Below are 16,935 nucleotides of genomic sequence, written 5' to 3'. Positions count from 1 at the left end.
TCGATAAAAATTTCAACTGACTGCGTCAGTCTACGTCACAGCAAAGATTTTGGGAGCTCGATTTTGATTGAACAATCTATTTTGACCTCTGACGCGAACTTTAATGGGATGTTGTTAGATCTCCAACGCAGCAACCAGTCATGAAAATATGAGCGAGTGCGGACATTTAATTTTAATTAGATTAAAATAATAGATACAATATTTACTTTTGGACAAAAGAAACGCTGCAATGTTTGATGTTTGGATATTGGTATAAAATAATTGTTAAAAAAAACCCACTAATTTGTTACCACTATATGGCGCAGCATATAACTCTTCTGATATTCGGATTAACCTCACTAGCATGACAAGAATTGAAACAAGATGCGCATTAAGTTCCAAATGACAGAATATTATAAGAGAGGAAGGTGTTTTTCTGTTTGTATGTGATTAAAAAGATGATACAACCAAGTTCCAATGTCAAAAAATGAAAACAAGACGTTATAAATTTCATGCGTCCGAAGCGCTTTTCTGGCTTAACCTTCACCAGGAACGCTCAAAGGCAAATATTTGAAAGCCAAGGATGTATAAGAACCGAAACAGTTGAAGAGCTATATGACCAAAAAGGAACTGAAAATAGCCAAATCCATCTAAGGTCAACTTTGCCAAAAATGATAAAGTTTAATGCGCTGTACACATTTAAGAATTAACATGACGCGGTTATAATTATTCTAAACTTACAGAGGCGTTCAAAAAACTATATCAGTCCCCTTTTCTCCGAATGTGACCTACCAGGTTGGACTTATCACCGGGTTTGTACTTACATGAGCAACACAACGGGTGACACATGTGGAGCAGGATCTGCTTATCCTTCCAGAGGACCTGAGATTACCCCCAGTTTTTGGTATGGTTTGTGTTGCTCAGTCTTTAAGTTTCTATGTTGTGTTTTGTGTACTGCTTTTTGTCTGCTGGTCTTTTTTTTTAGCCATGGCGTTGTCAGTTTATTTTTGACTTAAAGTGTTTGAATATCCCTTTGGTATCTTTCGCCTCTCTTTTAAGCAGACATTTGGTTTATAATATACACATATTACAGTAATAAAAAAAAAACAACGAACGCCAGTAACATCCGTAAATTAATTTCCTAACATAGAGTGATTGCTATTAATTTATATTCTTTCAGATTTACATCACTGGAGACTGAGAGCAGTGATAACAATATTCCTCATGATATTTGCATTGTTATCTCTTCAAGGTAGGTTTTTTCTTAAATATTATAAACACATCTTCTATTAGCTTAGAAGGGTAGATAAGATTGGGAGAGTTGAGATATTTTCTTTAAAGGCCATTATTTCTTACAATTTATAAACTAACAGTTAAGGTTCTTTTTGATTTTATCAGCTCTTCCAACGATTGTATAAAGTTTTGAGTTTAAAATATTTCAGGCTCGAGCATAACTGAAGGGAGAACTAAAAAGACATTAACTGTCGAAATACGCAACTGTCGCATTACAAATGGAACCATTAATCGTATTTCCGTTATCTATGACATGTATAGATTTCAAGATAACAACATGAAAAAACAATGAAAGCAAAACTGGTAAAATTCACCATTTAAGGGAAATAACTCTTATAAGACGTCGACTTACGATTCGGCCATTTGCCCTATTCGTAGATCTTTTCTTTTTGGTCATTTTTTCAATTTATTTAAACTTTCTCTTCATGAAGTACAGTTTTCAATAGAATATCCAAAAACACTAAAACTGTTGCAAATCGTTAATTACAGACAATAACTTAAGTTGTATGACAGGTTTTATTAAAAAGAACAGTAAGTAAAATCTGAACATTTATGTTCATGTTCTATTTTCGCTATTTATATCATTCTTCAAGATATTTAACGATTACTTACATCCAACCCAACCGTACTATCATTAACCAAGAAGGCCAAGCGACAGCTGACCGTTAGTCTGAACAGGAACATATACTGTTTTATTGAAATCGTCAGTATTTGTGAGAGGTACCCCTAATTTTTCAAATCGACAGAATTTCGATTTTTTTTTATTGAACTAGCGAGTCTATCACGCCTATGTCCCTTACTGTTGAATAGATTAAGAAAAAACACTTCCCGAGTTTGATTATATAATATTCCAGTTTTATCGTTCTATCAACGACATTACAATAAGAAGTGAGATAATAAGAACTGTCTAATATTTAGTTTTCAGGCCAACATTATATTAACAAAGAAGATTCTGATATCGACTGTACATGTTCTGATTTCTCTAAGTAATAAAGATTGTGTACTATCCGTGACTCTATAAACCCAGCTTTTGTGTTTATGCAAACTTTCGTATATTTAAGTTAGCTTCATCTGACGATATTATAGAAAACCGTTAGTTGTGAAATGTACAAGCCATATGATGCGGAAAGAGAGAAAAGTGCCGTCAAAAATTCAAATTGTAATGGGAAAGTAACAGTTTTTTTTTCTTGTATTTAAGTTTTGATTTTCAAAGTTTTATTGCAATAATAACTTTTCCAATTTCAAAAGTAGATTTAATGGTGGAAAATCACAAGATAAGCGGTGGAAAATATTTTTCTCGTATCGCCCCTTGATGATAAAATTGAGAATGGGAATGGGGAATGTGTCAAAGAGACAACAACCCGACCGTAGAGCAGACAACAGCCGAAGGCCACCAATGGGTCTTCAATGCAACGAGAAACTCCCGCACCCGGAGGCGTCCTTCAGCTGGCCCCTAAACAAATATGTATACTAGTTCAGTGATAATGGACGTCATACTAAACTCCAATTATACACAAGAAACTAACATTAAAAATGATACAAGACTAACAAAGACTTAATAAGTCTGTTTAAAGGTTTTGTTAGCTTTTGAGGTGAATACTGACATTTTTGTGCTTTGTAAAGAATATTACCATAAAAGACTGTTAATATGCATATTGGACAATCGACAATAAAACTGTAATAGTTACCTAAATTAACATTCGTTACTTTTCTTGTTGATGTTATAACTAAGGTGATGGACAGTTACAGTTTCACGAACCATTATTAATGATTTTTTAATTCAGCATACATTGTAGTTATACTTAGACAAGATAGGCGAAAGATACCAAAGGGACATTCAAACTCATAAGTCGAAAATAAACTGACAACGCCATGGCTAAAAAAGAAAAAAGACAAATAGACAAACAATAGAACACAGAACTCAACATAAAAAAAATGAAGACTGAGCAACACGAATTATACAATTGATTAATCATATTGTGTCTTTTAGGAATTTTGATCTTTCATAAGAAATACAGGAAATTACAAGAAATTGCCAATGAAAGTAAGTAAAGTAGTTCAGAGAAAAAACTTGAATTTAAATAAAAAGATCGAAACGCAGACTAGAATGGATCAGAAATGTCATTTTTGTAAATTATTTGTTTTAACTATATATATTTAAAGTTATTCTAAGCAGTTTTAAAAATTTTGTTCGATGTAGAGTGATAATACGTAAGCACTTTGATTCAAATATTCGGAAACGTACTTTTTTTCAACAGCGCAAGTAAAGATAACAATAATACACCACGGAAAACTTACAAAACATCCTAGTATGCAGAATACAAAAGTATTCATAACATATTTTCTTTTTAATTCCGTCAATTATTCTTATAATATACTTTTGCATTTAATTTGATTTATTCATTAAAATGATATTTGGGATGCATGGATTTAGTCATATGTGCGCACTATAATACACATTTGGGGAGTAACTATTTTGTATCTGCAACTCCCCTTAATTATAAAAATAAGAAGATGTGGTATGATTGCCAATGAGAAAACTCTCCATCAGAGACCAAATGACATAGAAGTTTACAACTATAGGTCACGTTAACCCATTATCACAATTAATCGATCGTCCATCTTATGTTTTTTTTATCTGAATCAGTTCTGGGGTTTCTCTAACCAAAGCATGGACTTTGCCATGCCTTTATATTGGGGTACATATTTTGTATCCGCAACCTACTAAACCCCTTATAACATTTTATCGAAACTTTTTCTCGATCTTAACAATCTTATGCTTTTGTGCACCTACTACTTTTTGTTGTTGATCCGAATCATTGTTAGGGTTTTCCTTTACAAAGCTTTCGCATTGCTTTATTTGGGGCGTACCCCTCTGGTATTGGCAATTGCAACACCTCTTTATTACAATTTATTGAAACGTTACCATATTAAATTATTGTACCGCTCCTGTTGTATTTATTTGTCAATTCTTTTCACGGTTTCCTCAGCAAACCCTGCTAACACTACAGTTCAAATTCATATCCAATACCATGATGAGGAGATAGGCCTAATATAATCTCCATGGAAATGAAACTTGCACATGCCAATACATTTGCATACCAAATGTCTTTGACCTACCACTAATGGTTCCCCATAAATTGACATAATCACAAACTAATACATGTAAACAAAGCAAAGTTTCAAAGTCAATCGACCATGACTGAGGGGGTGGGGCCAAATAATCTCCATGGTAATGAGATGTGCCAATGCTAATATAACTGCATACCAAATATCATTGACCTGCCACTAGTGGTTCACTATAAACTAATACATTGTTGACGCTGCCGCCGCCGACGCCGGAAACAGCATACCTATGTCTCACTTTTTGACTCCGTCAAGGAGAGACAAAAAATAGCTGTCTGCAATAATTTTTCAAATGACTGCCAAAAGAAATAAAACAGATCATAGTACGTTCCAATTTTAACGAAACATGATATTAATTTTGCTTAGAATAAATCCTGAAATTTTTCCTGATGTCAAAATTTATGAAAATTTAAACCCTCACTTGCTAACCGACTTTAAATTGAAACTGCCTATTTGATCTGAACAGCTCTTAAAAGTCATTTAAAGTCTTTAAGTGAATGTTTATACTTATCCACTGCGGTAAATTAAGTACTGTTTAGAGAGTTCGCTTGCAGTCAATTAAGATCCGTTCAGTGTATGTTCAGACTGTTCAGTACTTGTTATTGATCTGTTCAAATCAGCTACATACGGAATCGTCTGAAAAGCTACTGACCATACTGGATTGAAGGCATACGAAATATCTGTACAAAACCGAATTTACAGCAAGAAAATATATGAAAAGTAACGTAAACTCTTGATAAGACAAAACCTTTTTATGTTCAGACTTTTCAGGTGCAGTAAAGATAAACATGACCGTAGAAGATTAAGATTAATTTACAAGTGCCTTACAGATTGCTTTGTTTGTATAATAATGTATATCTTGTTTTGTTTGTCAGTTTAGTTGACTTATTGATAATGTATAACTATTCTGTTTGTCTATTAATGCGTCTGGTATTTATATCGGAACAATTTGTCAAATCGAAAACTTATTAATTTTTTCTGCATTAAAATTGTGTACAGATTTGTTTTGGCATTATAAAAGACCATGGTTCCTTTACTATGGAAAGCCACACTGTCTTATGTGGTACTCTGATATTACGTTATGTTGTTTTATTATTATTTGATGATATTTTGTCTTAACATAATATGGTTTTGACATTACGTAATGATGTTTTGATATAACTCAATATGGAATAGTCATTAATTTACTTAATGATATTTCGATTTTACGTGATATGGTTTCGTATTGACTTCATATTGTTTTTTCATTACTTAATATGGTTTTGTCATAATTCGATTTGATTTCATCATTATTTAATGTGGTTGTGTCATTAGGCAATGTGGTTTTAACATTACTTGATGAGTATGTGGCTTAACGTTATGTATTTGTTTCATTACATGATGTGGTTTTGTTATTTCGTAATGATGATTTGCAATTCTTCATATGGCTTTAACATTACATAATGATGGTTCAAAATTTGACGATTTTACACAACATGATGTGTTTGTTCCTGTATTTGATGTGGTCCTGTCATTCTTTAATGTGGTTATCACATTGCTTATGAGGTAAAGCCACGTGACCATTTTGGAAAAAAATAGTTTTATTTTTAGCCCGATTTCCATATGTCGTATGTTTAATGTGCTTCGGATGAGTGTCGCTATCCATTGAGTGAAAGTTCAAATAAAAGTTAGAGTTGTTGTTCAGAGCTATTTGGTATGAAAAAGGGGAACGGCAGGAAAAATAAGAAAAAAAGTGCAAAAAAAATATCAATATTTCGGACATAAGGGGGATATCCCCAAACCACTTGGTCCTGTCGGTTTTTTCCCTTATTATCAAAATAAATTCGTGAAGAATTCCACGGAACCCTGTTGTCTCGCCTGAGATTGCTTCTGTCATTGTAAAAGTGCAATGTTTACTGTAAAACGTACATTTATCGGTAAAAAAAAAAAAAAAAAATATTTTTCTGTACATGTTTTATCTCGATATAGTACAAGTTTTATAACAATTCATGGAGGTTTAAAAAATTATCAGGACAAAATAGTTTAATTTGGTAATATTTAATGAAAATAAAACTTATATAAAAATAAGAAGTATGATTGTCAATGAGGCAACTCTCCACCACATACCAAATAACGTAGCAGTTAACAACTATATGTCACTGTATGGTCTTCAACAATGAGCAAAACCGATAACGCATTATAAGCTATAACAGGTCCAGAAATGACAAATGTAAAAACAATTCAAACGAGTAACCTAACGATCTAAATGATGAAGACGCCGACGACGGAATACAGGTTTGTTGTGTCTCACTTCCGCGACATTAATATCGCAGGCTGGACACACATCAAATGACTTGTACTTTATTGTCAACAAATGAGACACTTTAAATCAACTCACACTAAAGTTACAGGGAAATGGGGGAATCGGACTAAGCGACAAAGCATCAATTCTATAAAATAAGAATTCGGAGGACCGAATTTTTTAAGCGTGTATTATCATTTGAACATATACGAATATCAATCTTTTAATATATATTTTTATAAATTCCATTCTCTGATATACCTCGCACTAAATTGAAAAAAAAACTAAACTTTTTGGAATATCTGTTTCACAGGTGACGACGGATATGTTCCAGTTGTCGTAACCACGATCCCGTCCTCTTTTCCTCGAATGTGACCTACCGAATTAGACCAAATCACTGGGTTTGTACTTTCATGAATAACACGACGGGCGCCACACGTTCAGCAGGATCTGCTTACTCTTCCGGAGCACCCGAGATCACCCTAGGATTTTGATGGATTTATATTGCCCAGTCATACCGATCTATAGAGTTAAGCCAATTGCATCTGACTTTTATACGCCCGTTTACGGGACGTATTATGGTATATCGTCGTCCGTCCGTCTGTTTGTCCGTTTGTCCGTCTGTCTGTCCGTCGTCAACATGTCGGACAATAACTCAAAAACGCTTTAAACAATTTGCATGAAACTTTGATGAAGTGTTTATATCTATTGACATGAGCTCCCTTTCGTTTTTTATAAATTTTAGATGCTACGTTTCCGAGTTATGGGGTTTTATTCATTAAAAAAGGGGGATTTTCCAGTTTTCGCACAATAACTCAAAAACACTTTCACCAATTTGCAAGAAATTTTGGCGAATTGTTTATATCTATTGACGTGAGCTCTCTTTTAATTTTTATAAATTTTAGATTTTATGTTTCCGAGTTATGGGTTTTTATTCATTAAAAAAAGGGGATTTTCCAGTTTTCGGACAATAACTCAAAAATGCTTTCAGCAGTTTTTATGAAACTTTGGTGGAATTGTTTATATCTATTAACACAAGCTCCCTTTCAATTTTTATAAATTTTAGATTTTACATTTCCGAGTTATGGGATATTATTTATAAAACAATGAGGGATTTTTCAGTTATCAGACAATATTTTCAAAGTGCTTTGGTGACTGGTTTATATCTATTAAGATGACCTCCCTTTTGTTTTTCATAAATTTATGATAGAACATTGAGAAGTTATTGAAAAAGAGACGGGCGTATCATGCGCTCATGGCGCAGCTGTTTATTACAGTTTATTCTTGTGTTGTGCTGTTACACTATTCACCCATGGTAGGGTTAGGGTTTAGCACCCACAGACATGTTTAACTCCGCCACGTGCACATTCTTTATGTGCTTGTCCCAAGTCAGGAGCCTGTAATTCAATGGTTGCCGTTATTTCATGTGTGTCATATTTGTTTTTCGTTAGTTGTTTAGGTATTAGTTACGGGTGCCTATAATTGCTAACATCAACTGTATTTAAATTCTGGTGGATAGTTGTCTCATTGGCAATCAAAACACACCTAACTTTATTTCGATTTCTATGTGGTGTTTTGTATACTGTAACATTGTTTGTCTTTTGTACGCATACCCAGTAACCCTTTTTTCGGAAGCCCTAGCAAAAGCCCTTGATTCGCGATAGAAAATTTAAATATGAACTCATATTAGATAACTCCAATTTCAACTCGAAATCTTAATCTAAATGAGACTCAAATTCGAAGTCTAGCTCGAATTCTACCTCAAAAGGTAACTCAAACTCGAAGTTCAACTCGAAACTCAATGCTAACTCGAACTTTAATTATAATTATGACTTGAATTCTAACTCGAAATCGAAAATTACTCAAATTTTAAATCGAAGACTAACTCGAAGATTAATTCGAACAGTAACCCGAACTTTAATTTGAAGTCTTACTCGATGGATTGCCAAACTCATCCGAGGCAAATAAAACATGGAAATCGGTTTTAAAAATAGAACTAGTTTTTCCCAAATAGTCACGTGGTTTTACCTCATCATGTAATGTGATAACCACATCAAAGAATGACAGGACCACATCAAATACTGGAACGAACACATCATGTAGTGTAAAATTTTAAAGCCATATAAGGAATAGGCAATTCATCATTACGAAATAACAAAACCACATCATGTAATGAAACAACTACACTACGTTAAGCCACATACACATCAAGTAATGTTAAAACCACATTGCCTAATAACACAACCACATTAAATAATGATGAAACCACATCGAGTCCATATTATGTAATGACAAAACTATATCAAGTCCATACGAAACCATATAATGTTATATCGAAATATCATTAAGTAATGACTATTCTATATTGAGTAATATCAAAACATCCTTACGTAATGTCAAAACCATATTATGTAAAGACAAAATATCATCAAGTAATAATTATACAACATAACGTAATATCAGAGTACCACATAAGACAGCTGTGGCGTTCCATACTTTACTGTTAAAAACCCTTGCTGTTTGAAATGTTTTGTGAATTGCAGCAATCGGTATTACAATAAAGGATACCGTTGCTCTATTTGGCAAAATATTTCGAAATTTTTGGCCTCAATGCTCGAATATTGAATACAAAAAGTCGGCCAACGTATAGCAAGATTTACCAAACACTGTCCTTTTTTGAAAAACATAAAACACCCTTTGTCTCAATCCAGTTTATAAAGTAATTAAACAACTTTTTCGTTTGGTTAAGTTCATGTTCTACATTAATAAAATTACATACCATCAATATAAATAAGAAGATGTGGTATGAGTGCTAATGAGACAACTATCCATCCAAGTCACAATGTGTAAAAAGTAAACAGTTATAGGTCAAAGCACGGCCTTCAACCTGGAGCTTTGGCTCACTCCGAACAGCAAGCTATAAAGGGCCCCGAAAAGACTAGTGTAAAACAATTCAAACATGAAAACCAACGGTCTAATCTCTATAAAAAACGAGAAACGAGAAACACTTATGAACCACACCAACAAACGACAACCACTGAACAACAGGCTCTTGACTTAGGACAGGTGCATAAAAAAGGCATCGGGTTTAAACGTTTTAACAGGCGCCAACCTTCACCCTAACCTGAAACAGTGGTATAACATTACAACATAAAAAGATCTTATAACAACATTAATAAGATAACCTTTACTAATAAGTTTGCTTAAAGGTTCGATAAGTTTACACGGATCAAATAGTGATTTCAGCGCTTTTAGTACAATATTACCGTAAAATTAAGGATGTGAAATACCATTTTTAATAAATTTTCTACAGGTACAGCCAAATTTACTAATCAAATCTTTGTATCTATAAAAGAATTTAGTAAATGTTTTAAGTAATTTATGGTAACGAAATCCTTGACTTAATAATTTACCAGTAATACATTGCTTACAATCTATGACATCACTACACACACGGACATAACGAACGAGTTGGGATGTATAAACACCGTAGGATGGAGCCAAAGGAACATCGCCGTCTAAAAAGGGATAATTAACAATAGGGAATGAAAAATCGTCGTAAACCTTTGTATGGAGTTTCTCTTTAGAAATTGAAATGTCTAAATCTAGAAAAGGACAACTACTGCTGTGTATGTTAGATTTATTTAAAGTAAGTTCCTTTGGGTAAATTTCGGTAGTATACTTAGAGAATTCTGGATTATTTAATGAAAAAATACTATCAAGATAACGGTAGGTATTGTTGAATGTGTCAACTAAATGTAACAATGACGTGTCTTTACTGATCATTTAAACACAGTTTGAGCTTTTGCTTTTCTCTGTACTCATAATACTTGTGTTTCATACCAATTCACTTCATTTTATGGGCACTATAAACCATAGCTTGACCATAACTTGGACAGTGAAAGACATTTGATGTTGGTGGTCTAAAAGAGAGCATCTCTCCACATTTTTGCTATTTACTGAAAATAGGTTACGAAAGCATTTAGAACAGAGGTTGCCAATCAGAAATATTTATTTTAGAATTTGAAAAAGTATGCATAGTTTGTTATATATATATATGATATAAGCTTACTGTTACACTTGCATATGAAGAACACATTTCAATAGGGTTTCAGAGGAAATAAAAATTAAAAAATAAAATCCTCCCACCAACCCAATTTTTTGTTGGATGAAAATCTACTAATTAATTTTAGTTTTCAGTTGGTCTTATTTAGGAATTGATGTATTTGATCGTTATAACAATGGTACCATTAAATGTAGGAAAAACACGGTTTGCTGTCATTTTGATAGTCCTGTTTTTATTTTTTTACAGTCTCACTCTGGACAATAACATTATATATTTTATTTTCTATTGAATGGATAAATGGCAAAATACTCACCATCAAACGTATATTTCAGCTCAAACGGAAGCTCACAAATTATTTTGAATTACAATGTGCAGACTTATCATATTGATTATATTCAAAAGAGAGCTATTGTATTTGTTTGGTTGATGTTTTCATGATCTTTATCATTATTATATTGAAATATTCCATTTAAGATCATTTGTCGTAAATGGAAAATTATAATTGAACAGAAAGTGTTATTTATTTTAAATTATCAATATCATTTCATAAATAAAGCATTAGAAATGAATCTCTATAAGATATGATTACTAAAATATTCCATATGCTACATGCACGTGTGATTTACTTTATCTTGATCCCCGTCTTTGTATTCAAGAGTCTTAAGTTGGAACAATATTCATGTTTACGAAGCTATTATGTAAATAATACAGCATTGTAGGAGCCAATAAATGAAATAAGATTGTTTCCAAACTGTAGCTTATCAGATAAATATATCATTGAAATTGAATTCACAAATATAATAGACACTACCATAGTTGTGTAAATCTACCCCAAAAACCACTCAAAAATGCAATTAAATTTTTTTTAAAACGGGTTTTAGATTAGACGTTCAGATTTTCGTTTGTCATATCTAATATTTGTTTTTCGTTTTTAGTTTGTTTATTTTTATTGAAAAATAGTGTTTTTGATCGAAAATCTTTGATAAAGGTCAAGTTACAGTAAATAGGCTTAATAATTTTCACTTCTGTACTAGTACTGTGAACAACAAATCTATTTATTTTGTAAAAAAAAAAACTTTTGTGTACTCCAAACAACAAAATTATCATATTTAAATTTACCTGTGTACGTTACCTTATTTAACGCCATTTTTTCCTAGGTTAAAGTTGTCTTTTTACATTGTTCTACGTCTTTTTTTTTTATTAATATTGTATTAATATTATGTCATAGATCAAACCAATGGGCCAAGTGAGCTTTTCTCATCACTTGGCGTCCGTCGTCCGTCGTCGTCGTCGTCCGTCGTCGTCGTCGTCCTTTAATTTTTACAAAAATCTTCTCCTCTGAAACTACTGGGCCAAATTTAACCAAACTTAGGGTATCTAGTTTAAAGAATGTGTCCGATGACCTGGATTTTGGATTATATCTCCGAAGCTAAAGCATTTAGAGCAAATTTAACAAGATAAAAATGTTCATCAGGTTAAGATCAATCTGCCCTGAAATTTTCAGACAAATAAGACAAGCCGTAGTTTGGTTGCTACCCCAGAATTGGTAATTTTAAGGAAATTTTGCGTTTTTTTTGTTATTATCATGAATATCATTATAGATAGAGATAAAACGTAAACAGCAAGAATGTTCAGCAAAGTAAGATCTATAAATAAGTCAAACATGACAATAATGATCAATTGACCCTTTAAGGAGTTATTGCCCTTTATAGTCAATTTTTAACAATTTTTTGTAAATTTTTGTTATCTTTTACAAAAATTTCTCCTCTGAAACTACTGAGACTGATTTAACTAAACTTGACCACAATCATCATTAGGCTATTTAATTTTAAAAATGTGTCCGAGACCAACATGGCGGTCATGGCTAAAAATCGAACATAGGGGTAAAATGCAAGTTTTGTCTATTATTTTTTGAACCGTTATAGATAGAGAAAATCTGAATGGAGCAAAAATGTTCAGCATAATGAGCTCTACCAATTGCCCATATAGTTAAACTGTAAGACAAATTCTTTTAGGAGTTATTGCCCATAAATGACAAATTTTACCATTTTTTTTATCATTTTTGCCTATTATCATGAAAACTGTGATATTTTAAGAGAATTTTTTTTTCCGTTATGCTTTATATGATTTAAATGAGTGATTGCCCTTAATTGAGGATTTTTTTTACCCTCTTTTGTGTTTTGAGCAAAAACTAAAGAAGATAGAGAGAAACTAAACAGACTAAAAGATAAGTAGTACAAGATCAATAAAATGGAGATTTTCTTCATGGTCTATTCTCGTCTACAATGTTGGAGAGTGTCCTTTGTTTGATATGCACATAAACCAAGGTGAGCGACACAGGCTCTTTAGAGCCTCCAGTTTATAGATTAGACCTTTGGTTTTCCTGTTTGAATTGTTTTACACTAGTCTTTTTGAGGTCCTTTACAGCTTGCTGTTCAGTGTGAGCCAAGGCTCCGTGTTGAAGGCTGTACTTTGACCTATAATTGTTTACTTTTTACACATTATGACTTGGATGGAGAGTTGTCTCATTGGCACTCATACCACATCTTCTTATTTATATTAGCAGCATTATACAAACTTCACCTGTATATGGGATATACATTTCCATACTCATTCGGCATTCAAGAGCTTGCAGCTGCTACTCCGACTTTAAAAAAGCCTACATTTCTGAGCAGAAAGTTGAAGAACCAAGGCTATGTCAAAGAACGTCTAGTCCTTTTTCTAAAAAAAATACCAAGACTATGTTGATAAATATTCCGTATCAACTTCACAAATAATATATGATGGCCTTGAAGTATAGATTCTAGGTACTGACGTTGTTTATCATCTTAATTACGTGTTATAGCGTTCTTTTTATTTGTCTTTCTATATATTTAATCTTTACTGTTTAGTCCATTTTTGGTGTAATCCTTTTTGCGTGGCTCGGTATTTACACATCGCTTTATTGTGTTATAGTGTGCTATGGTTATATTTTTGTCTTTTATTTCTGTTTATGTTCTTTGTAAATAGAGTTTTTATATGCCATTTTGTTTTCCTTTGTTGACATAGTTGTTTGTTTTTACAGTGATTAAGATTATAATACAATGTTGAGTGCTGTACCCCAATTTTTGACATTTTTACATATTATGTCTGTTTGTTTTGCTCACACATTGTTGTCAATATAATGGAATTCTATGCGACTGTCATACAAGTGAGAGGTTTAGCTAGCTTTAAACCCAGGTTTTATCCACCATTTTCTACATAAGAAAATCCTTGTACCAAGCCAGGAATGTGACAATTGTTTTCCATTCGTTTGATGTGTTTGAAATTTTAATTTTGCCATTTGATAATGGACTTTCCGTTTTGAATTTTCCTTGAAGTTCGGTATTGATTTGTTTTTTTCACATGTTTTGGTAAAATTTCGCATACAACCTTGGCTCGTTGAGCTATAATTAAAAATCGAAAACATAATGCTTTTATCGCTTTTATTTTCTGAAATATAACTTATTGAATTCTTAAAAATATAGGTGAAGATTTGTATAAAAAGCACATACAATCGGCGCAAACGTTATTTAAATTTGTTATAAATCTTCAAATCTCCAATTTCAAATCCCATAATTTTTCTCAAAAAAAAATATATTTTCGTTTTAATGATGTAAAATAATAATAGGGTCACCGGCCTCGTTTTCAAAATATACAACATTCACAATGATGTTCTAAGATCCCGTTCACACTAGGACATTAGGATCGATTTAACCTATATCGGTTCAATTTAGATCGATTTAAGTGAACGCTTTGAATCGATCTTTAATCGGTCTAAACTAAAACACCAAAAGAGGTAGTTTAGTTTCAATCGATCTAAAGTGAACCGATCTAACTTTAAATGTGAACGCAAATATCGGTTTAAACTAGTACGATTGAATCGAAAATAATTTATGCGCATGTTTAGCGGCAAAACTACACGTGTAATAACATAACATCCCTTTATATATCGGTGGTTCGTTGTTGAATCCACATTCCTCTGTTAACAGACCTTTGTGTACATACAAGTAAATACAAACGGAAAAAATTGTCTTCGCCGTAGCATAAATTTGCGAAATCTGTGTCTTCTTTTCTTCTGTTGATTTTTTTCTTTTCAGTAACCGCAGCATTTCTTAACGTCCTTGCTACAATTTTTTGTTTCAAAATTAATAAAAACTGCAAGAACACCAGTATGAAAATTTTTACTTGTGATTCAAGAGAAACAATAACTTCATCCATTTTTTGTTTCAAGTGTGTGTTTCAATGTATCAACACATTAATTTGATTAATTATTTCTATTTATACACAATGCATTTTTACTTGTAGTGTGAAGGCAGTAGTTCAGATTAGACCGAAAGAGATCATTATGATTAAAGATAATATGAACGCTCGTTTTATTTAGATCGATTCAAATTTAGATCGATTAAAAAAATGCTACTGTTTGAAAAAATACCGCAAAGCGTCGAAATAATATTGTAACGTCATCGCGTTGTAGGCCGTTAAACGCCGATTTTTTTTACGTATTTCTCTACCAATTAGGTAACAAATTGGTTAAAACACAGAAAACGAAGTCGGTGACCATACTATTATTTTATATCATTAAAACAGAAATTTATGTATCAACAACATGTATTTTTTTAAGAAATAATTATTGATTCAAAATTAAAGATTTCATGGTTTTAAGACAAATTTAAGGTAGCACAATACAAAAGCAACTACGTTTTATCAAAATTTCATTGTCAGCTGTTTTTACAATAGTATTATATATTTAATCACATAAAACAAACCGGGATGCGGTATTCAGTACGTAGGTGAAACTGGACGATATTTATCTAAACGCACGCAAGAACACTTTTATCGTTTTAAAAGACCCTATACATTCAAAAGTATCATTTATCAACACCTTAAGAAGCACAATCATCCTTTTAGATATTTAACAGTTCAACCTTTAGAAGTAGTTAATAAGCAGCCTGGGGAATCTCAATCAAAATTTGTACGATCACGAAAAATAATTGAATTAAATTGGATTAAAAAATTACAGACAGTCTATCCTCTCGGTCTTAATGACAATATCATGGGAATTGGTAATATATCTAGAACAAATTCTGTTAACATTTTGGATATAGTTTCTAAAACAGTTCGTAAAAACCGTTCTCATGGGCGTAGAATAAATCGGAATCAAAGAAAATTTCGTAATAACAATACAAATATTTCGGACCTAATTTCTATTTCAAAAACAACGGTAGACATTATCTATTAACCAAGCTCTGTTCTTTACCTGTTAATATATTACATCAAATTTTGGAGGAATGCAACACAATTCCATATTGCAGTCCTAAGTATAAAATCGTCCAAATTATAATTGCATATTGTTATTCTAAATTGTTTCAAAAAATTGATCGCCCTGAAGATCACAAAAACATTTTATTAAAAAATTAAATATGTCAATAAAGGTTTTGATTTTGTAAATATTGCCGGTATTTGTAATGATCATTCTGTAAAGGAACAAATTCCTGGCTATTTTGATAATACTGAACTCCCTCTTATTTGTTATGTTTACCAAACTTCTACCCGAAAATATGTGTTTAATTACAGCGAATTGTGTAAAGATGTTAATATCAGTGACAATACACCTACGTCATGAAATTGCAGTAATTCCGAATACATTTATGGCCCCAGTTCCCATGTTATAACAGGAGACCTTAACATCGTTCGTGACCGAGAGTTGAAATCATTTCTCAGTAAAGGACCTAAATATCGTCCCCCGTCAATTATCAATTGGAATGAGTGTCGTAACATCATCCACGACTCGCTCCGTACTTACTGCTCTAAATGGATAAAACGAGAAAGAGCTGACAAGAAATCATTAGATTCTTTTTTAATTCGATAATGAACATAGTTGATATACGTATTCAACATTTTAAAGAAACTTTACTCCTAACAAGAACCATAATAGCCCAATTTCTCGTATCAAACATAAGCTAAAAGAACTCGCCAAGGAATTTGTTTTTGTCCCGGCTGATAAGGCTGCTAACAATGTCATTATTGTTTCACGTAAATTAAACATTGAGGTTCTAAAAAAGGAAATCACGAATTCATCAACATTCTAACTGACTCCATTTTCGTTAAATGACATCTGTAACAAACATAAACTTTTAGCTACCTCTTTACAAGCAGAACCAAATACAAT

General features: G+C 32.3%; 1 protein-coding gene across 1 annotated transcript in view; it reads left to right on the top strand.

The window, feature by feature from the left end:
* LOC127716727 (uncharacterized) overlaps positions 1 to 16,935 on the top strand; it is a 97,961-nt gene that overhangs the window by 63,808 nt on the left and 17,218 nt on the right. The window contains exons 5-6 of the mRNA XM_052222978.1: positions 1,160 to 1,231; positions 3,263 to 3,316. Of these exons, the coding sequence (XP_052078938.1) occupies positions 1,160 to 1,231; positions 3,263 to 3,316 (126 nt within the window). The remainder of the gene's footprint in view (positions 1 to 1,159; positions 1,232 to 3,262; positions 3,317 to 16,935) is intronic.

This window comes from Mytilus californianus, unplaced genomic scaffold (genome assembly GCF_021869535.1).
Source record: "Mytilus californianus isolate M0D057914Y unplaced genomic scaffold, xbMytCali1.0.p SCAF_1, whole genome shotgun sequence".
In the NCBI taxonomy this organism is placed as follows: Eukaryota; Metazoa; Mollusca; class Bivalvia; order Mytilida; family Mytilidae; genus Mytilus; species Mytilus californianus.
Note: the sequence above shows the minus strand (reverse complement) of the source record. Positions and strands in the feature narration are given on the sequence as shown.